The sequence below is a fragment of the Aedes albopictus genome, chromosome 1 (assembly GCF_035046485.1).
Source record: "Aedes albopictus strain Foshan chromosome 1, AalbF5, whole genome shotgun sequence".
NCBI lineage: Eukaryota > Metazoa > Arthropoda > Insecta > Diptera > Culicidae > Aedes > Aedes albopictus.
In genome coordinates, this window is record NC_085136.1 from 17,707,662 (window position 1) to 17,731,624 (window position 23,963).

At 43.8% G+C, this 23,963-nt stretch overlaps 2 protein-coding genes across 2 annotated transcripts; both read left to right on the top strand.

Annotated features, from left to right (window-relative positions):
* Positions 1–1,797: 1,797 nt before the first annotated feature.
* LOC109415855 (aminopeptidase N-like) lies at positions 1,798–22,377 on the top strand. Its single transcript, XM_062844109.1, has 4 exons — positions 1,798–2,360; positions 19,394–19,683; positions 19,904–21,964; positions 22,026–22,377. The coding sequence occupies exons 1-4, from the start codon at positions 2,160–2,162 to the stop codon at positions 22,294–22,296; spliced, it is 2,823 nt and encodes a 940-aa protein (XP_062700093.1). The 5' UTR covers positions 1,798–2,159; the 3' UTR covers positions 22,297–22,377.
* On the top strand, positions 7,273–12,911 carry LOC134290892 (uncharacterized protein K02A2.6-like). The gene has a single exon (XM_062858138.1). The coding sequence runs from the start codon at positions 8,542–8,544 to the stop codon at positions 12,346–12,348; it is 3,807 nt and encodes a 1,268-aa protein (XP_062714122.1). The 5' UTR covers positions 7,273–8,541; the 3' UTR covers positions 12,349–12,911.
* Positions 22,378–23,963: the final 1,586 nt, after the last annotated feature.

A 23,963-nucleotide genomic window follows, 5' to 3' on the forward strand; every position in this document is an offset into this window, starting at 1 on the left:
ACCGAAGGTGGCGTGGTAGCAGATCTAGGAGTATGTGCACAGGACGAAGGACTTCCGGCCCCAGACCTTCAAGAGATTGAGGAGGAGGTTGGCCGGTTGATAAACAACAAAGCCGCTGGAGCAGATCAACTACCAAGCGAGCTTCTAAAATACGGTGGAGAAGCACTGGTGAGAGCACTACACTGGGTCATTACCAAGATTTGGGAGGAGGAAGTATTACCGGAGGAATGAATGGAAGGTATCGTGTGTCCCATCTACAAAAAGGGCGACAAGTTGGATTGCGGGAACTACCGCGCGATCACACTACTGAGCGCTACCTACAAGATACTCTCTCAAATTTTATGCCGTCGTCTATCACCGATTGCAAGAGAGTTCGTGGGGCAATATCAGGCTGGATTTATGGGTGAACGCGCTTCAACGGACCAGATGTTCGCCATCGGCCAGGTGTTGCAGAAATGCCGCGAATACAACGTGCCCACACATCACTTGTTCATCGCTTTCAAATCGGCGTATGATACAATCGATCGAGAACAGCTATGGCAGATTATGCACGAATACGGATTCCCGGATAAACTGATACGATTGATCAAGGCGACGATGGATCGAGTGATGTGCGTAGTTCAAGTATCAGGGACACTCTCGAGTCCCTTCGAATCTCGCAGAGGGTTACGGCAAGGTGATGGTCTTTCGTGCTTGCTGTTCAACATTGCGTTAGAGGGTGTAATAAGGAGAGCAGGGATTAACACGAGTGGTACGATTTTCACGAAGTCCGTTCAGCTGCTTGGTTTCGCTGATGATATTGATATTATAGCTCGTAAATTTAAGATGATGGCGGAAACGTACATCCGACTAAAGAGTGAAGCCAGGCGAATCGGATTAGTCATTAATGTGTCGAAGACAAAGTACATGATGGCAAAGAGCTCCAGGGAGAAATCACCGCGCCCGCCACCCCGAATTCATATCGACGGTGATGAAATCGAGGCGGTTGAAGAATTCGTGTACTTGGGCTCACTGGTAACCGACGACAACGACACCAGCAGAGAAATTCAGAGGCGCATTGTGGCAGGAAATCGTGCTTACTTTGGACTCCGCAGAACTCTACGATCGAATAAAGTTCGCCGTGACACGAAGTTAACTATCTACAAAACGCTGATTAGACCGGTCGTCCTCTATGGGCACGAAACATGAACCCTACGTGCAGAGGACCAACGCGCCCTTGGAATTTTCGAATGGAAGGTGTTGCGTACCATCTACGGCGGAGTGCAGATGGAAGACGGGACTTGGAGAAGGCGAATGAACCACGAGCTGCATCAGCTGCTGAGAGAACCAACCATCGTCCATACCGCGAAAATCGGGAGGCTACGGTGGGCGGGTCACTTCATCAGGATGTCGGATAGCAACCCGACTAAAATGGTTCTCGAGAGTCATCCAACCAGTTCAAGAAGACGTGGAGCGCAGCGAGCTAGGTGGGTCGACCAAGTGGAGGACGATCTGCGGACCCTACGCAGAGTGCGGAACTGGAGACAAACAGCCATGCACCGAGTGGAATGGAGACGGCTACTATGTACAGCAGAGGCCACCCCGGCCTTAGCCTGATCGGTAAGGTAAAGACTTTTTCATCAATTACATTCATGGCCTCCTTGTTTTTGCACATCAATTCACCTTTCAAATTCCGCTTCAACTTGCCCCGCCATACCCTACACATATCGCGCGTTTGAAGTCTGTTAGGGTTAGGGAGCCCATTAACTAACTCGCCAGCCGCCACCGACGCCGAGTAGCGTATAAATTGATCACACCGTACAGGTGCAACGGTTTTCTCGCGCTCAGGACTTCAACCGAGTCGGGTCGTCGTCGTCGTCAAGTGCCCAATCCCGAAAAATCGAAGCAGACGACGTCCACGAATTTGGCAGAATTTCACATTCTGTCGCCGCCTACTCATTAGAATTTAAATTTCGATTTGGTTGGGTTCGCTTTCGATTGGGCCCATAATCGGTCGCGCCAGAACGTGCCATTATCAGTCGTCACTTTGTGCGATGTCCGAAAAAACAACCAAATCAAGTGGTGTACGATTGTGACCTAACTAGGTGACGCTCTGAATCCCGAAATATCTCCTCTCGGGTCTAATCGATTAGTGTAGTGCGGCTTGGCCGACTGTGAAGATGGCACTCGTGCTTTGTGCGATTTTCGTAAATGTCGTTCTGCTGTTGACGACGGCTGTTCAAACGCAGGATCCGCAGCAGGATCGTCCCAGCTATCGACTTCCGCGGGAGGTCGTTCCGGAGCACTACGATCTGGAGGTGCATACACACCTGGGCGATGACGACGAAGGGTTTCGGTTCTTCGGTGTAGTTAACATTACGGTGAGTTACGATCGTCGTATCGTGGCGGCAATAATGGCGATCATTACAAAGCCCGGGTAATCGGATAGCATGACTTTCCGCATGAGTTTGATGAAGCGGAAAGGTACTAATTAAAAATGCTGACAGTGATAGTGATCTGCGTTGTAATGGGAGAAACAGAATGGAATTCCACCCACATGTGAAAACAGTCTGCTTCTGATAATTCAATTCCATAAAGTCAACAAAGCGCGAGAATCCAAACAAACTGACGTTTTTTGTTGGTGTTTTGCAAAACGAAAATAATTTGGAGGCGCAATCTGCTGAAAAATGCTGATCAGTGAAAAAAAAGTGGAACGGCTTATCACGTATTCATTAGCCGTGATAATAATAATGGACCATTTACGCCCGACACAGCTGTGTAATTTTTAAAATTGGTATTTTGGTCAACACATTAGGAACATTGATTAGAATGGTTCAGTTTAGATTCATTCTAAACAAATTGGTCCGAAATTTTGGCAAATACATTAATAAGCCTTGATTTTGACCTACATTTTCACATATTTTCCTTTTATGGGTTTGAAGGACTCTAGCCGAAGTGGTAAATACGCGAGCCATGCTGAAGGAGACCGGTTCGTTTCCCGGTCGATCCAGAAACGTTTCGTAATGCAGATTCCCCTGACTTTCTTGGGCATAGAGTATCTTCGTACCTGCGGCACGATATGCAAAATGGTCATTGACAGAGGAAGATCTCAGTTAATAACTATGGAAATGCTCATAGAACACAACAGCTGAGAAGCAGGCTTTGACGCAGACGGGACGTTACGCCAAGAAGAAGAATACAAGTAACCTGTAAGAGAAAGCAAACGAAATGCATTCGAGGTCATCTACTCTTACAGGAGTTCCTCGGGTATTCTTCCAGAACTTCCTCGGGAAGTCCTGGAGTTCTACAAGAAATTCTCCAAGAATTCCTCGAAAATTTCTCCAGGAGTTCCTTCAACAGTTACTCAGCGATTTCCTCCAGGAAATCTTCGGCAATTCCTCCAGGAGTTTCTTGGAAATTCCTCCAGGCAGGAGTTTCTTGGAAATTCCTCCAGGAGTTTCTTGGAAATTCCTCCAGGAGTTCTTCCTGGGTGATGTTCTGAAGAACTCCTGGAGAAGATTTCTGGAGAAATTTCCGATGAATTCCCAAAGGAATTCTCAATGAGCTCTTGGTTGTATTCCCGAGGAATTCTCGAGAAACTCCTAGAGAAAATAAGGAAGAACTCTTGGATGAATTCGCGAGAATCTCCTGGAGGAATTACCGAAGAACTCCTGAAGGAAATTCCTGAGTAACTCTTGGAAATTCTTGAAGAACTGGTTGGAAAACTCCCGGAGGAGTTCCCGATAACCCTTCTGGAAGGATTGCTGTGGAAATTCTGGATAAATTTCTGAGAAACTCATTCGTGAGAAGTTCCTGGAAAAGTTTCCCAGGATATCCTTGAGAAAATTTAGAGAAACTTTTAGAGGGACTTTTGGATGAATTCTTGAAAAGTCCTAGGAGCAATCCTTAATGGAATTCTGTTAAGCATTATTGATGGAATTCTTACCTCTAAGATGATTCCACAATCCTTCTAAGGTCGTTACTGTTTTTTTTTGTGGTATGGTACCAGAATCCTTCATAGAATGTTCAAAAACGTTTTGAGTACTCCCAGCATCCTTCTGAAATGCAGGGTTGTTACACAAGTGTCGATTTGGAAACCGCAAAATCCGCGCCAGGTCATATGAAATCCGCGCCGAGGTCATCAAATCCGCGCCAGTACAAAACATATGGTTTTGATGACTCAAACTCCTGAAAAGCCAGAATTTCTGAGAGAAAATCAACTAGGTTCATGACTTTTGTTGCACTCCAGGCAAAGAGCATTTCTATTGATAAATTGATTTTAAACTTTTACCTATCTATGACTTTGTTTGACCACTTATACATTAAACAAGAGTTTAAACATGTTGCAAACAGGCTAGTTTTTTTTGTTGTTGCAATACAAAGTTTGGGATCAATAGTTCTTTGATTGCTTATCAATCAGGCTGTTTACTATCTTACGAGAAAAATGAGCATTTTTGGAGAAACTTTTGACTAGGGGCAAGACACTGTGAGTAACTCTGAGAAATTCTGAGTAACTCTTTTCACCAATGATCGACGAAATTTGATGAAAAACACCCCTAAAACTGCTAGAAAAGCAAGATATCGGGCAATATTGTTTTGATTTTGCGATAAATCAGGCAACACCCCAGTAAAAACGGGAGCAGTCCGGAGAAATTCTGAGCAACTCTGTGAGGGAAAGCACAGTGTCTTGCCCCAAGACTTTTGAAATAATTTATAATGGTAGAAATCCTGAAATCCCAAAAGATCATTTGAGAGAATTTCAAGAAAATTTTCAAAAACTTTTTTTAGTTAAGATACATTTTTTACCCTTCTTACACCCATAAGAAGGGTATAAATATCGCTCGAAAAACCGACTTTCGATCCGAGGCCCGGAGGGCCGAGTCTCATATACCAATGAACTCAGCTCGACGAACTGAGCAAATGTCTGTATGTGTGTATGTGTGTGTGTGTGTGTGTATGTGCGTTACAAAAAAAGTCACGCACGTTTCTCAGCCGTCTGTCAACCGATTTGAGTTCTCTTGGAAGCAAATGAAAGCTACTACATCCTAGTAGAACGCTATTGAATTTTTTTTCGATTGGACGTTTGGTTACCGAGATATCTCTCGAAGAATACTTATGAGTCATACATCTAAACTTTTTAAGATTTTTGACCAAGTGTATCATAATAAATATCCCTGCTGTTTGTCAACCGATTTGGGTTCTCTTGGCACCAAATGAAAGATACTGCATCCTAGTAGATCGCCCAGAAATTTTATTTCGATTGGGCATTTGGTTACAGAGATATCTTTCGAAGAGTACTTATGATTTATACAACTAATCTATTTGAGATTTTTGATCAAGTGTATCATAATAAATATCTCAGCCTGCTATCAACCAATTTGGGTTCTCTTAGCACCAAATGAAAGCTGCAATATCCTTGGAAAAGGCCCTGATATTTTATTTGGATTCGACATTTGATTACTGAGATATCTTACGAAGAGTATTTCAATAAATTCTTTTTTTATTTTATTACCGGACAAATATTCATTTGTTATCTTGCATGAATTTTTGACCATTACATATATGTGAAATTATTTTTTAATAAATATGCTGACCTCATATAAAGTGTATACTATAGCAGGTTATTGTTTTCAACAAAATTATAAATAACAAATTACAAATAAACAGGAATTCTATGAAAACTAACAATATGTTAAATGAAAGCTTTGAATTTATATATTGTGGGAAAAATGCAAGAACCGGACAGCCAAAATAACTAACTAATGCCAAAACTGATTAACTTAGTAGATATATCATTTTTGTCCTTTCTACACCATAATTCATGTACTTCGGAGCTAATTTAATCGACTGATTAAGAGATATTAGACAAAGTGTATCTCGGTGATTTTCTTATTCATTTATTAATCGATTCAAGATCTTTTGGCAGTTAACAAAAGATACAATATTCCAGAATATGTAAGCTATTTTTTAAACATTCCATGCAAGATTCTAGGAGGTGTCTGGCATTTCTGGTAGTTTACCAATGGTCCATGATGATATTTTGGAAACCAATCCTCTGGATGCCAAATCCATAATATTTTCTAGAACTTTTGGTCAATAGCACGAAATAAATATGTTAAATACAAATAATACAACAATAATTTCAATAAGTGTAAGAAGGGTTCTGTTCACCATAGGTGGATTAAATCGGTTTTTTTTTTATTTAATCATCACTAAATTTTATTCATTAAAAGGTGACATTTATGAAAATGGTAGCATTTTATATAAAATGTGGCAAATGTTATGAACATTAAGCAAGAGCCCTAATAGGAAAATAAGATACATTGTTAAGCACAACCATGTTTTTAACTTGATCATACACGGAATGATACAATCATTCACCCAATCGCCAGTGTATAATAAATTTATTAGGGATATACTTAGAAAAGTATAAATTCATTGGAACATTTATGGTAAGAGTTTCTGGTCACGCCACACCCTTGGAAATTCTGATTGGATGGAGATTTCAGCAAAAATGTCCTTAGTCTTAGGATTCCGAAAGCTTCAACAATTTCTTCAAGTATTCTGCAAAAAAAAATCCTCCAAAAATTCTACCAAGAAACCCTTTAATAACTTGGCCCTCTTAACGGGTGCTTCGATTGGAAATAATAGTTTTAGAAAAACAAATCGATTCGGAAAAAGTTCCCTTAATAACTGATTTTGGTATTTCGTCAATTCCGTCATTCTGAAACTCATCCGTTATGAATCAAGAAATGTTTGCATGTTTAAAAAAAATCGCTATAAATTTCTTCTGATTAATATTCTTGACAAGACGAGACGAGATATCTTCAATAACTATTGAACATCCTACGAAGATCTTCTGCAGTCCAACTTATCTAGCACTCCAACTTATCTAAATGTTTGATGTAAGTGCTTTTGAAAACCATTTCCGCAAAATCCGCGCCGAAATTAGCAAAAACGCGCGAAATCCGCGCGAAACGCAAAAACCGCGAAAAACGCAAAATCCGCGCCACCTGTAACAGCCCTGGAAATGTTTCCAGATGCCTTCTGGTTTATGAATCCCCCTGGGATAGTTCCAGAATCTTTATGGAATGGTATCAGAATCAAGAACTTCACGATTGTTCCATAATCTTCCAGGTATGATTCGAAACCCTAGATTTATTTGAAAGGGGAGGGGGGATGTGTATATGCTCTTAAAAACTGTTAAAATCTTTATGGTATGATTCCTGAAGGGTCAGGAATCTATATGAGATAGTTCCAGAGACTTCCTGGATTACTGGTACTTTTTGTGAAGAATTCTAGGATCATCCCAAAAGAAACTATCTCAGAGATATTCTGGAACCAACCAAAAGTATTTGAAACATTCCTGAAAGATTCTTCGAGAGATAGATTCTCAAAGCCACAACAGTAGAATTCTGATGCGAATTCGGAAGTATTCAGGAACCGTTCCAGTAAGATTCTAAGAACATCCCAAAACGGTTCTGGAACAAGTCTGAAAATATTTTGGCAAAATCCCGGCACGATTCTGGAAATATTCATGAATGATTCTGGATGCTTCCTAGAAATTTTAATGGAAATATATGTGATTATTTCAGAATGATTCCCAGGGAAATTCTTGAAGCGTCTCATAACGGATGCGTAACCATCCCTGAAAGATCCTGACACCATCCCAGAAGTATGCTGGGAACATTCTGGACGGATTCTTGAACGGCTTCACAAGTACTCTGAAACCATACCAGAAACTTTTTAGCTATTCCGTAAGGATTTTAGAACCTTCTCAGAAAGATTGTCGATATTTCATACATGAACTTCATCCCAGAACATGAACAGCATTCCAGAAAGATTTCAGAATTGTTGGATCACAGCAATCAATGGATTTACACGTCAACTGAATAATACCCTAAATACGAATTTATCATCATAGCAGCCTTTGCTCCACTATATAAGCAGAGGAATCTGCACTGGTTGATTCATTCTAAGTTTGGCTTCCAATAAAGCAACTACTACATAAGAACTACAAGAAAAGCATTTTCATTCCGGAAGTTACCGGACATATCAATTTGGCGACGAGATTTCAAGAACCCGAAGCAATGGCAGACCTTCAGCAAGCAATACTCCAGATGGCGGAACTCCTACAGAAGCTGGCGCAACCAACACCCAGTAACCCGGAGCAAACCCTAGAAGCCTTGGCTACGAACATCAGTGAGTTTTCTTTCCATCCGGAAAATGGAATTACTTTTGACAAGTGGTACAGCCGGTACGTGGACCTCTTTGATTCGGATGCCAAGAATCTGGAAGATGCCGCCAAGGTACGATTGCTGCTAAGGAAGTTGGATACACCCTGCCTCGCACACCCGATACGTCAACTACATTCTGCCGAAGCTTCCCAAGCATGTCAATTTTGCGGACACCGTCGAAATCCTCAAGAAAATTTTTGGAGCTCAAACCTCAACATTCAACAAGCGTTTCCACTGCCTGCAGCTTGTCAAGTCAGAAGCCGAAGACATTATCAGCTACGGAGGCAAGGTGAATCGTGCATGTGAGGATTTCGATTTCAAAAACATGAAAATTGACCAATTCAAGTGTTTGGTGTTTGTCTGTGGTCTGAAAGGTCATAGTTACACCGACATCCGAACCAAGCTACTTTCCCGGATCGAAGACGAGACACCAGAAAATCCCGTTACTCTCCAGAACCTCATTGACGACTATCAACGGCTCATCAATTTGAAGGCGGACACATCCATCATCGAGCATCAATCAAGTTCGAAATCATCAGTGCACGCCGTCCAGGAGAAGAAGGGAAATTCACGTCAACAGCAGTCTTCGAAGCCGGAAGGTAAAGTTCCTCGTACACCTTGCTGGCAATGCGGCCAAATGCACTATGTTCGGGATTGTCCTTTCTCGGATCATCAGTGCAAACAGTGCAATCGTGTTGGCCACAAGGAAGGCTACTGTGGATGCCTGTCCAAGCCGAAGTCAGTTCCAGCCAAGGAGAAACAATCAATGAACAAGTCCAAGAAATTCCGTCAAGCGAAAACCCGTGGCGTTTACATAGTGAATCACATCGCTCAACACTCCAGCAAACGGAAGTACGTGCCCACATTCATCAACGGCGTGGCAACCAAGCTACAACTGGATACAGCAAGCGACATCACAGTGATCTCACAGCAAACATGGAACTACCTCGGAAAACCAGCGATCAAGAAACCAACGATTGAAGCGATGAATGCGTCCGGAAAACCGCTCCAATTGCTAGGAGAATTCCAGTGCGAAGTCAGTATCAACGGTAAGACTGCTGAAGGAAGATGTTTCGTCACAACGGCTGCAAACCTCAACCTGCTGGGCATTGACTGGATCGAGCTGTTCCAGCTGTGGTCGGTTCCCATCGATTCGGTCTGCAATCAAGTCAGGACGAAGACGATCGATCAGCAAATCCGTGAATTCCAAGTGAAGCACAAGGACGTTTTCGACGATTCTCTGGGGCATTGCAAGAAAATGAAGGTGAAGCTTTTCCTGAAGCCGGATGCAAAGCCTGTTTTCTGCCCCAAGCGGCCAGTTCCTTTCAACACCGTTCCATTGGTCGATGCCGAACTCACAAGATTACAAACGTTGGGCACCATTGAACCCGTCGACTTTTCCGAGTGGGCTGCTCCTATTGTGGCAGTACGCAAACCAAACGGCCGAGTTCGCATCTGCGCAGACTACTCAACGGGACTCAACGAAGCACTCGAGGCCAATCACTACCCGCTTCCGACGCCGGAGGAAATATTCGCGCAGCTCAACGGCAGTACCGTCTTCAGCATAATTGATCTTTCCGACGCGTACCTGCAGCTTGAAGTAGATGACGACTCCAAGAAGCTCCTCACCATCAATACCCATCGTGGACTGTTCCGGTTCAACCGCCTCGCTCCAGGGGTAAAATCAGCACCGGGGGCATTCCAACGCCTGGTGGACGGAATGATTGCGGATATTCCTGGTGTACGAACATTCATCGACGACGCTATCGTATTCAGCAAGGACATGAAGTCACACGCAGAATCACTCAATCTGCTCTTCAAGCGCCTCAAGGAGTACGGTTTCCACGTTAAACCTGAGAAGTGCCGATTTTTCCAAACTCAACTCGGTTACTTGGGACACGTAGTGGACAGTCAGGGCATCCGCCCTGATCCGGAGAAAGTGAAGACCATTGCAGCCATTCCACCTCCAACCAACGTTCCGGAACTACGGTCCTATCTTGGAGCTATCAACTTCTACGGACGATTCGTGCGCAACCTACACGAATTGCGCCACCCGATGGATCAGCTGTTGAAGAAGGAATCAAAATGGCAATGGACTCCACAATGCCAGGACGCTTTTGACAAGTTCAAGAAAACACTTCAATCAAACTTGCTCTTGACACACTACGATCCAAAACTACCGATCATCGTAGCAGCTGATGCATCAAACACAGGGATCGGCGCGGTTATCTTTCACCAGTTTCCCGATGGCAAAATGAAGGCAATACAGCACGCTTCAAGAACGCTCGCACCTGCGGAACGGAACTATGGACAACCGGAGAAGGAGGCACTGGCGTTAATATATGCGGTAACGAAGTTCCTTAAATACTTGCTCGGTCGGCATTTCACACTACTGACGGACCACAAACCACTGCTGTCCATCTTCGGTTCCAAGAAAGGTATTCCGCTACACACTGCAAATCGACTACAACGATGGGCACTCACAATGCTGAACTACGATTTCGAGATTCAATATGTATCAACGAACGATTTCGGATGTGCAGATTTGCTGTCACGGCTCATCAACCGAACCAATCAGCCAGAGGAAGAATACGTAATCGCAGCGGTCAACCTTGAGGAAGATCTTTCAAGCATTCTCTCCGACGCAGCAGAAAAGGTTCCGGTTTCGTTTGCAGCACTGCGGAAGGCTACATCAACAAACACCACACTCCAAACCGTTTCTAAACACATCCGTGAAGGTTGGCCAAACTGTTCCAAGGATCTCCCCATTGCAGTTCAACCGTACTATCACAGACGCGAGTCACTCACCATTGTCGACGGATGCATAATGTTTGGCGACAGAGTTGTCGTTCCTGACGAATTTCGACGAAGGATCCTGAAGCAATTTCATCGAGGTCATCCGGGAATAGTTCGCATGAAGTCCATAGCAAGGAGTTTTGTATACTGGCCTGGAATCGATCAAGAAATTGAGGACTACGTCAAGCGCTGTACACCGTGTGCAACGGCAGGAAAGGCTCCTACAAAGACAACATTGGAATCCTGGCCTGTACCTTCAAGACCCTGGTCGAGGATTCACATCGATTACGCTGGTCCAGTGGATGGAGTCTATTTCCTCGTGATAGCAGATCCCTACTCCAAGTGGCCAGAAGTTCATGTAACCAAGTCAACGACAGCAAGAGCAACAATCAAATTACTGAATCAAACCTTCGCTACATTCGGTGTTCCAGAGGTACTCGTGTCAGACAACGGAACCCAATTTTCAAGTCACGAATTTCAAACTTTCTGCACCAGTCAAGGAATCCATCACATTCGCATCGCTCCATATCACCCGCAATCAAATGGACTAGCTGAAAGATTCGTGGATACTTTGAAGAGAAGCCTCCGCAAGATTCGCTCAGGGGGAGAAACACTAGAAGAAGCACTGTGCACTTTCTTGCAAGTATATCGCTCAACGCCCACCAATGACCTGGAAGTTAGATCTCCGGCGGAAATCATGTTCGGAAGACCTATTCGTACCATACAAGCCATGCTCAGACCGAGTGAACGTGGAACCGCATCCAGGAACAGGAAAAAGCAAAACGACGCCTTCAATAAGAAGCACGGTGCAGTCCAGAGGAATTTCCAGCACGGCGATTCCGTGTATGCCAAGGTTCATTCAACGAATTCCTGGAGATGGGAACCAGCAACCGTAATTGAGAAAATCGGGAACGTTAACTACAATGTGTTCCTGAACGATCAACAACGTTTAATACGGTCCCACACCAATCAACTCAAGAGTCGTGTTCCAGACAAGAGTCCAAAGAACCAATCATCTGCACTTTCCATATTCTTCGATGGATTTGGATTAACGGTCCCGACAGAAGCTCCAGCGGATGTCGCTCCTCAAGTTCAACCTGCAATTCAACCGCTTGATGACCCACCTCTCAATAATCTGGAAGATTCTATCTTGACGGATGATATGTCGGATGGAGAAGCTGCTGGAACCGATGAAACCGAGGATGAACCGATTCCGGCTCCGAATGCAATTGATGAACCACAACCAGCCCAACCTGAGATTCCAATACTAGAAAGAGGACGACGCATGATTCAACTACCAGCCCGGTTCAAGCCCTATTGGATGACGAAACCTTAAGGGGGGAAATGTTGGATCACAGCAATCAATGGATTTACACGTCAACTGAATACAACTGTAATACCCTAAATACGAATTTATCATCATAGCAGCCTTTGCTCCACTATATAAGCAGAGGAATCTGCACTGGTTGATTCATTCTAAGTTTGGCTTCCAATAAAGCAACTACTACTTAAGAACTACAAGAAAAGCATTTTCATTCCGGAAGTTACCGGACATATCAAGAATCATTCCAGAAAAATTAGGCAATTTCATTTAAGAATCCTGGGACTGCATATTTCACAAGGATACAAGGACCATCCCAGACTCAGACAGATGTTTAAAGTTTCCCAGAGTAATTCTTGAAGTTCCTGAATACCCGAAGCACAGACAAACAGACGTAACACTTAGAACAATTTTCGTGGAAATCCATCACCTGGTGGAAAAGTTGCACGAATCACTGTGTTGTGCAATATCGTCAACAGAGGGCGCTAGTGTGAAACGTCAAACGCATAGAAAAACAATTCGCGCGCCTCTGGTTGTGAAAGCCACAACTATGAAAATTTAAAAAGATCGTTAAAAGCGTGGTCAATGGAAATTTCGTAAGTGTTACGTCTGTTTGTCTGTGCCCGAAGGGTTTTGGAACGAATTTATTTTATAAATACGTCCATTCTATCTCGGTTATCCTTTCGTGATGTCAAAGTTCAATCAAAATATTAAAAAAATGCTGTCGAAACGGAATAGTCAGTTTCCTGGCTAATTAAACAAATCTCCATCTGGATGTCAACAATTCAAACGAATTGACTGTCATTGCGTCTCGTATTGTAGACAGCAAAGCTACCCATGATCGCATATCAGTCCCATCTTTGCTAGGTTTCCTATTCATATGAGACAATCATGCGATCATAGGCAGAAAGTGACAGCGGCAAACAGTTTAGTACATTTTAGTACCGTGCCGCAATCTGTCCACCATCTGCCGATACTCTCTTTCCTCGTTTTTCTTCTTATATTATGCGTTGCGCGAAAATTTTTGAGCGCAAGTGCTCGTATACCTCCGCCAGTACGGTAAATCGTGTTGGTGTTTTCGGCGCAGTATTCTTTGGCCCATTCGCGCACTTATTGTAAAAAACCCCAGAACGATTAAACGTACGAGCGGAGGTCTATTAGCGATTTTGCACCATTTTCGTTCTCTATTTTCTTGCAACGGATAATAATACCTCTACGGCCTTTGCCGCCCAATCGAACCTATATGTCCGAGACTGCTGAAGAACGGGCTAGTGTTTGACGGCTTCAGTTAGCTTAGTAAGCACGTCGACTCTCATTTTGTCGGTTTGACAATATAGCAGTTTCTCCTTCGCACATGTCCAAGCCAAAGCATCGCTTAGTCTTCACATTCTTCGACCTTCTGTTGATCTTCTCCGATTGCGCGAAAGCAATGGACGCCCGTCAGATTTCCGCCCAGGTCATACAGCAAACGCCTCATCAACTCCGGTACTTGGTACAGCTTGGTACTATCCTTCAGCGCTTCGCTCTCCGTAGTAAGGCGCCGTCCACAAATTACGTAACGCTCTAGGGGGAGGGGGAGAGTATGGCCGAGCGTTACGGTCCATACAAAATTTTTAGGATTTTCATACAAAAAAGCGTTACGGAGGGGGGTCAAAAAATCTCGATTTAAGCGTTACGTAATAAATGGATGCTGCCTAATGCTCTTGGTCCATGGGTTTCTTTGCCACCTTCGCATTCTCCAGTCAAGCTTTAACAACAAGTTTCTTGATGTGACTCTTGACACCCAGGCTACAGACTCCGTCAGATTCCAGACCCGCTGTAGCTCCAGATCCTCATCGATGTCCCCGTATAAATTGGCCGTTTTAACGTCGAAATGCCGTAGTAGAAGTCCGTCTCTCCCAGCTAATGCCTGAGACGTCCACAATGTAGCGTGTCGAGTAACAGAAAGCAAACACTTTATCAAAGTCGACACCGTATCTTTGCATATAGCCCTGCGCAACGATACGTGCCTTGAGTCGTACCACTTCTCCCACTGCGTTCAACTTCGCCTTGTATACCCTTCTTCGTCCATCGCACTTTCCCAGTATGTTGCCTCCTCAGACTTCACGGCTTCGTTGTAGTTTGCTTGCTCCTTGAGCAAGTAAGTAGCAACATCTACCTCGTAGTCTTCGAAACGTTTCGGCAACTTGTCACGACTTCTCCGTGTTTCCGACACAGGAGCGCTTGCTGGAACGTCTTCTTGATCGCCAGAGTGCTTCATAAGCTTGAAATGAGCCCATTTCGTAGAACTCCTTGTTGGTATTATCTTCAACTGCTTCGATTCACCAATCTACTGCTGCCGAGTTACGTGATGGCATCCAGTTGACCTCATCGTCCGTAGGATCCAGAACAACCTTCGGTTGCGGCACAACCTCCTCAAGCCCAAGCAAATTGACATCTTGACTAATTAACACTTTCTCGGTCTCCAGATCAACGAAACTGTAGGCACAGATAAACAGACGTATCACTTGAAACAAAATGCGATAAAAATCATCGTCACGCAAACATAATCGCCCAATGCTAATTATGCTGTAGTAAGCAAATCCACTGAGTAGATAGCGGTAGTGAGCAAACGTCAAACAGGAGCAAAAACGATGCGAGTGCCATGAGCGACAGATTTGCGAACTACGGAATATTTGAATAATCCGCTATAAAGCGAAACGAAGAGAAGTGAGTAGAGTGAGACGTCTGTTTGTTTGTGCTATAGGCTTTTTGCTGTTCGAAATAGCCGATGAACGTCGTTTTACGCGCCCGCAATCACGCCCTCATTCTAATACCACAGACAAACAGACCACAAACAAACAGACGTAACACTCTTCAAAACGACTTGGCACATGCATTTAACGATCAATTAAAATTTCATTTGATTTGTGCGATCGTTCCACAAGAGGCGCTAGTGTTCGATCGCTTTGACGTTTGCCAGTGTACACGTTGCTGAATGATGCAAACGAAAATTACAGGCAATTTGTGTGGTAGTGTGCATGTCAGCAAAACTTCAAATCGAAGTCCATCATGGCCGACAGTGTTGCGCGCGGCTCTACCAACAGGTGGCAGTGTGCTCATAAAAATGACACCGGGCAGATGTTTTTGATGAATTTCCTCTAAGAGTTACGTCTGTTTGTCTGTGAACAGACTCTACTTCGCACCCTTTTATCTGATTGTTTAGTAACTTGGACAGTGTCTGCGTTCTCCTCACCTTTCAGGTGCTGCTTCCGCTGCTGTTTGTATCGTTCCACATTCTGTCTGGTTCAATGCTGCAGCATTACTGCCCACGAAGCGTTCTTCTCCTCCGAAAGCCCTCTGCACTCCTCGTCAAACAGTTTTTTCCGTCGACTCCGCTACACATACTCGATACTCGATAGTACTCTCGGTTGCGTTGTTGGAATAGAGGTAGTAAACTATAGAGGAAGAATGTCGCTGGCGTCGCTGCCGAAACATCTCTTGCTGGCGGAGATAGGCCGGGCTATAATGCCTGGTTTACATTGTTCAACTGAAACGAACATTTCACTTGCTAACTTCTCAAAGATGTTCAATCCAATGGAATGATGTGTTTAGACTGAGCAAATGACTTGAGTGTTCACTTGAATGCTCCTGAATGCATCTCAGTTGAAGCAAGTGTTTACATTGTTAACTCGTGCGGAGCGTAAGCAAACTGAATTGAATTCATCTCACTGACAGATGACTTGAATTTAGCTCACATGAATCGCGGGTTTAGACGGGGCAAGTGAGACGATTTTGTTTGACTTGAATGAAAAAGTTCAACATGTTCAACTATCGTTCAATTCAAGCGAGTTGCTCATGTGGGATGAATGGTGGTGTTTACACGTTCAATTCGCATTCAATTGGGCATTTTCCATTGACTTGAATCAAGTCACTTGCACTGTCTAAACCAGGCATAAGTGTCAAAGCGAAAAAGTATGCAGTTTGACAGATAGATACCCGGCATGTTTGCGAGCGAGAACAAAGGGAACAGCAGCGACATTCGTCCTCTATAGTTTATTAACTCTATTGTTGTTGGTGACTTTTTTATTTACTCAACTTCTTTACTGCCCCTCTTCGCATGTCAGTCCCATGTCGTTTCTAATGCGAATCATATTTTTGTCACTCACGAGTTCATTTAAAACAAATTTGATACCTTTCTCGCCTCATTTCACAGCTCAATATACCACGAAAAGGGTATGCATGAAGTGAGTACTATTTTTTGAAAATACAGGTATTCTTCGATATAACGTACCCTCGATATAGCGTACCCTCGATATAGCGAATTCGATATAACGTACATTTTGCTTCGATATAACGTACAACATTGAAAATTTTTATTTTTCCCAGGAATAACCCTCAGATAAACTACGAAATCACTCAATTCAATGCAGTGTTGCAGCATTAGCCTTGTTACTCAAAATTAGCGCAATTTCGGGTAAAATTTAGTGTAAGGTACCCCGGGGCAAGTGGGACCTAAAAAATTGCTAATTTGGTTTTGTCATGCCAAAAATTTCGGAAAACATTTTTTTTTAATAATTCCAATGAACCCAAAAGACGTTGTTGGTATATTTGTACTTATTAACGTGCATTAAAACTGTTTCAAAATTATAAAATTCCATATATTATGCATATAATGAAAAGTGTAGCAGATCCTCATTTACTGCGTTTCACGGGGCAAGTGGGACCTATTCAGAGTTTTTGTTCAAAGGGCTTAATATAAGTTGCAACAAATAGGGTAACATAAATCATAAATCTCTTATATGAATGACTATCTTTAGAGATTAAAATAAAAAGAGGTTTATGGTATCGTGCATAAATTACGTAACACATAAAAAATCGCTGGGGAAAAAAACTTGAATCAACTCTAGCAGCTCATGCAAAATAAATTGATTTTTTATACAAAAAGCGCCGTAAAGTGAAGAGACAAAAGATTTCGAAACTTGGTCTCTATATTTCATAGTTGATGAATCTCGCCAAAAGTAAATCTGGGGTTTCGAGATTTCCAGTAATATCTTCTCCCTTATATAATCTTACGATCATTAAATAATGTTTTTTTTTAAATCATGAATTTTGAAAAGGTCATTTCCCTATTTTAATTTTTTACGGACGGTTCCTGGATGCTTAAAAGAATTCATTATGCAGCGTTAAGTCAAAAAATAATGGAAGATATTTAGAGAAAAACATAAAAAAACATGCTTTTGATTTTTTTTTGTTTACCCAAGGTTTCACCATTTTTAACAAGAATTTCATTATTTAAATAGAGGTAATAAAGTATAACTCAACAGCAGATTACTTAACGCGTCAATTTTTATTGACTTTCGTGCTAATTTCATCTTAGGCTGGACAAAGTGAGATGAACCCATAAAATTGTGTTTGTTTATTCTCATAGGTCCCACTTACCCCAGATCGCGAAATGCACTGGGGCAAGTGAGAGCAGTAAACTAAAGGTAATAAATAAAAATAAAATACAGCTTCTTCTCTTGAAATCATTTGCAAGAACTCCAAATACTATCCTGAAACCGAAAAAGTATTTGTATAATGACAAATCTATTTTTAAACGACGAATTAGTAGAGCACGTCAATCTCACCTATTGAATTGAAAATTACATATGAACAACAATAACGTATATGGTCTCTTTATGGTTGAAACAATAACATTTTTTGTATTCAAAGTATCCGTAGGTGTGATACCTATGTTTTCCATGAAGAATGTTAGTCTTCAAAATAAATAATAATAAAAATACTAGCTATAGGTCTCACTTGCCCCCGATTCTCACTTGCCCCGGGGTACCTTACGTGATATCGAAGCAAAATGTAGGGAATCGCGCCACTTGGGCGGTGGCTTCTATATTCGTCTGTTTTCCACTATAACTCAGTCAAATTTGAACCAATTGACACAACTTTTGGAATGTGGTGAGATAGGTGTAGTATCTACCCGTGTACAACATTTCAAGTCAATTGGTTCAAAATTGACTGAGTCATAGTGGGAAACAGACGAATATAGAAGCCACCGCCCAAGTGGCGCGATACCCTACGTTATATCGAAGCACAAAAAACGAAAATTGCTTTTCGTGAAAACTCATGTTTTTCATTATTCGTTTTGTGAATTTGACCGAAATCATTATTTTGGGTTTATATCTCGTCAATAGGTATACATCAACACTAGAAAAAAAAATTTTAATTTTTTCTCTGCTTCGATATAACGTACACTTCGATATAACGTACAAAGAGAAAACTTTTTTGTACGTTATATCGAAGAGTACCTGTAACTGAAGTTATAGGCCTTTTCATGTGACAGATCCGTGCATGCATTTGTTTACAAAGCTTGAACAACAGCTGCTAACACGAACGTGTCATCTTCATAGAAGAACTGTCAAACGCCCGAACAATCAGCTGATTTAAGACGTCAAATGAAAAGGCCCATAGTACAAAAGCAGTAACAAATTTTGAAAACGACGTATAATCAATGGTGTAGCATTGATTATTCGTCGTTTTCAAAATTTGTTACTGAAAGGTAGGCGCTTTGAAAAACAACATGGGACCTAGCATGGGACTGACATGCAAAGAAGGGCAGTTTAGCAGCTGCTCGTTTCCCACGAATTCCTTGCAGCAACTCCTATAGATTATAACCAGCCAGCGCTGTGTCCTTCTTGTGTCCTGAATCCAGTGCTGAGACTTCTTGTTCGAAAGACAGTGCAGCGTTCCTAGGTTCATAACCCCTTGAGTATTCCCGTTAAAATCTAATTTATACTTTATCGAAATGTTTGGTAGTTCTCAATCGTGTTTCATTAGTTATCGTTGAACCTGCTTAGCCGGCAGCCCAGCAGCGTCAGTAAACGATTACACGGTATGATGAGCAGTGGTATAGCACCTATACCCGTTCCACATGAGTGACCACCATCGTCGGATGGATCGCCGTCTCTGTCTGCAGTTTAGTCTAGACAAATAGTATGACGACTAATGTGGCATGACCATAATTGTTATCATTGTAATCATAAGGAATCTTTCTACTAATAAAGTTTTGATGCACTCCTGACAGGTTACATCGATGTATGACTCTTCCAGTGTGACCTTACACTCCAAGGATCTCACCATTGACGCAAACAGAACTGCCGTCATCAATCTGAACACCTCGCAACCGCTGGCAATCGATACGGTCGATTACGATCTGCAAAACGATTTCCTAATCATCCGTATAGGAGGCGGAAGTGAAAAGCTACGGGCTGGCGACCAATACCTGCTGAGCGTTCCGTTCGAAGCGGAACTGAAGATGGACGTGGTTGGGTACTACCGAAGTAGTTATGTGGACTCAGCGAGCGAACAACGATCGTAGGTATCAGGGGTAGGGTTCATGTAATCAAGAGTTCGTATAATGGGACATCCTTGACCTTTGTCCAGCCTCCAAGCTCGTCGAACTTAATTTATTCTCTAAATTATTTGGAAGATGTTCCAGTGATAAATTGGGCCTAAATTGAAAATAATGAAAGCTAAAGTTTTGGTTGCCAAGAAGTCCCGCAAAGACATCTGATCAAGTCCCACTCGATTACAGATGGCTTTCGATAACGCAGTTCCAAGCGATCCACGCCCGTCGTGCTTTCCCATGCTTTGACGAACCGGAACTGAAGGCGACCTTCAACATCTCGCTCGGGCATCACAAGAAATACAACGCCCTGTCCAACATGCCACAAATCAGTTCGGAGGTGCTCCTAGATCAACCCAACTGGGTCCTGGATCACTTCGATCAAAGCGTTGTCATGAGTTCCTACCTGGTGTCGTTCTCGATAAACGATTATGGCTTTGCGGAAGCACCGGCAAACAATTCTACCGACGTCACGGTTCGTTCCTGGACGCGCAAGGACTCGCTAGAAAACCTACGCTACGCAAACGAAATCGCTGTCAAGTTGATCGAGCTGTACGAGCAGAACTTCCGGTTGAAGTTCCCGCTCCCAAAAATGGACTTCATGACCATTCCGGACATGTTGTTCGCGGCCATGGAGAACTGGGGCCTCGTCACGTACACGGAAGGGGCGCTGGAATTTTCTCCGAGCAGCGGAACCCTGGACGATCGGCACTTTGTGGCGTCGGTTGTGGCGCACGAAATCGCCCACATGTGGTTCGGCAATCTGGTGACCATGCGCTGGTGGACGGATCTCTGGCTCAACGAGGGCTTCGCGCGGTACACGGAATTCCAGGCGGTGGAATACCTCCACCCGGAGATGCGATCGCTGCAGGAGATCGTGATCGAGGATGTGCTGGAGATTTTCGAGTTTGACGCGTTGAACTCGAGTCATCAGGTGTCGATCGCGATCGGTAATCCAGAGACGATTCCCCAGCTGTTCGATTCGATTTCTTATAAGAAGGGATCAGCGCTGGTGAGGATGATGAATATGTTCTTGGGAGATGATACGTATCACCGGGGGGTTGGGAGGTATCTGGCGAGGTTCAAGTTCGGGAATGCCGAGCAGGATGATCTGTGGGAAGCTTTGACCGAGGAGGCCCAGGAAAGTGGGAACTTTCCGGACGGTTTCGATGTGAAGGCGGTCATGGATACGTGGACTCTTCAGACGGGCTATCCGGTAGTGTACGTGGAACGCGACTACGATCAACGGACGATGACGTTCCGTCAGATGAGGTTCATGCATGACGAAACGATCGACGATCCGGCGTGCTGGTGGATTCCGTTGACCATATCCAGCTCGCCGTATCCGTATTTCAACCAAACTCTACCGCAGTGCTGGTTGGGCTGCACCAAGGACACGACTCCGTTCCTGACGAATCTACCCTGTAGCACGGAGTGGGTGATCGTGAACAACCAAATGGCGGGGTTGTACAAAGTACAGTACGATTATCACAATTACCGACTGTTGGCAAACTTCCTGAACGGGCCAAACTACGAGACGATCAACGCGATCAACCGGGCGCAGCTCGTAGACGATGCCATGGACTTCGCCTGGGCAGGTATCCAGGACTACTCGATCGCGTTTTCCCTGATGCACTACCTCCGGAAAGAGGTCGAATACGTGCCGTGGAAGGCGACGCTGACCAATCTGGAGAGTCTCGATCGGGTCCTCATGGACTCCGATCATTACGACACGTTCAAGGCGTACACAAGCCACCTGTTGCTTCCCCTGTACAATCGGTTGAACATCTTCGGAAGTAGCTTCTCGGGTGATCGACTGGGTCAGGTAAGGTTGAAACAGCTGGTAACGGGTTGGGCCTGCAGTATGGACATGGGAGATTGCGTGGTGAACTCGCTTAAGCTGTTTGGTCTGTGGGTGAGCAGCGGGAAGAATCCGGTGCCGTTGGATCTTCGATCGACGGTGTACTGCACGTCGATACGGGAGAGCTCTCGGGCGGAGTGGGAGTTCTTGTGGGATCGATATCGGGAGGCAGGTGTGGCTAGTTCGGAACGGTCGGCCATTGCCGAGGGGTTGGCCTGTACGAGGGATCGAGGGCTGATCGGGCGGTTGCTGGTGTGGTCGGTGGAGCCGGATTCCGAGTTGAGGTTGGACGATACGACGGTGGTTTTCCAGGGGATCGCCGATCATAAGGAGGGCGTTGAGATGGCCAAGAGCTTCCTGTTCGAGAACATTGACAAGATGGTGGATTAGTAAGTTGGAGTGGATGTGGGTGGCGATGTGGGACAGTAACGTGTCTTCTTTCTGTTTTAGTGTCAACCCGGAAACTTTCGAATCCCGACTGGCCAGTCATGTGAAGGTTCTGGCGCAACAGATTACCACCGGGAAGGAACTACGGGAACTGGAGCAGTTTGTAGCACGGGAGAATTCCATTCTGGCGGGTAACTCGATTGCCATCGCACAGGCTCTGGAGTTGGCTCGGATCAACATTCAATGGATGGAGAATCGGTTGGTGGGATTCGGGACGTATTTGCAGCAGTTACAGGAGAAGGGATTTGATGCTTCGCAGATGGAGTGGTTATGATGATCAAGTGAATGATCGTTCGAAGTTCTATGTAAATATCTCATAGAAAATACAATTACTTGATTTTATGATAGTTTTAAATATATCGAGTTATGTTGTCTATGCATAAAAATAATTCTAGATTGAGTTTAAATAAGGGCGAAAGTAACATGAGCGAGTTCTCTTCATCGATTCTCTCTTCTTCAAATAAAAGTGACAAGGTGCACGTATGGTTGCACTTTTTGGTTATAAATGATTTATAACCTAAAAGTGCAACCATTATAATAAATCGCTAGGTTGCGATGCAATCTAGCGTGTAAGTGTAAAAAAGTTCGATTGAATTTGTATCTTGTCACTTTAATTTGCAGAAGAGAGAATCAATGAAGAGAACTCGCCCATGTTACTTTCGCCCTTATTGTATACGGTTACGACAAAAAGACAGAGAAAGCGCACAGTCAGATAGTCAAACAGGCAGAAATCCTCCAAAACGTCTGAAACTAGATAAAGGAACCAAGAATGAATTAGGCAAGGGAAATTTCAGAAGAAGTATTTCAAGGGAGGTATAAAGTAGGAGAGGGCAAGTAAGGAGGTTATCAGCAGGGTTTAAAGAGAAGGGATGTAATCTAAGTTTGATAGGCTTTAGCCCTAGTTGGATACTGGGGGAAGGGGGGGGGTCAATATGACCCAGATCCAACGTGATCCGAACTACACATGGCCACTGTACTTCTCCTGGATCCCTTGTTCTTGCCTACCGAGCTTCTTCCAGCATCCAGCTCCTTCGCCATTGAACTGCTTCCGCTGCTAAACTTCACCTGGCACCAAGCTTCTTCAGACACCGAGTACCTTCCCAGCTTTTATCGTCCGTTGATCGGCCAGCACCGCAGCGCCTCTACCACCTTGGCTCTCAGCACAGTTTTCCTCGTCGTTCTCAATCCTGAAGAGTGTTGTTCCCCTTACCACTTCTCAGTACCTCTACGACTATTGACATCGCATCGCATCGCCTGTTGACACCTCTTGGAATATCGACCTCCTCATCGTTTCTTGAATTGTTCCCAATCTTGGTCTCCTCCAGAACGGTTGGTCTTGATATCGCAGTTCAGCTGATAATCTTCCAGCGCCAGATGCATAGCGCTGTAACCGTGATCAGTTGTGGAAAATTTCGCGACGGTTCTGAATTTCTGGATATCGACGACGCCTCTTGCTTCTACTGTGCGTGGCAGAATAACTCTCTCGATGGACGACTTTTGGCGGTGCTTGGTGAACTGCTCGTTCTAACGCCTCGAAGTTAGTTCGTCAGACAGAACCATGGCGGACTAAAGATATCACCAAGTCCCTGCTTCTGTTAACCACATCCCATCTCGTCTAAAACTATGTGACGTCGCCAATGAGAAAGACCGGTTTGTTATTTTGGATGCGGTTGTAGAACTCCTTTTCGTTTATGTTCTGCTCGAACATCTCCCATCGTTTTGCAAGAGCACTCTATCGCTGTACATGGGTGTCGATCTCCGTAACGAACTAACCTCAATGTGCCTCAATGGTCGATTCCCGTCTCCGTGTGCGTGACGGTAATTTGACAGATTTTCCATGGGAACACTGTCAAACATCACAAATACAGTCAAGGAAACCGTTTCGTCATATTCTTTATTGGGGACTACGAAGGTTGATGAGCCGGGAAACACTCTTTCTTC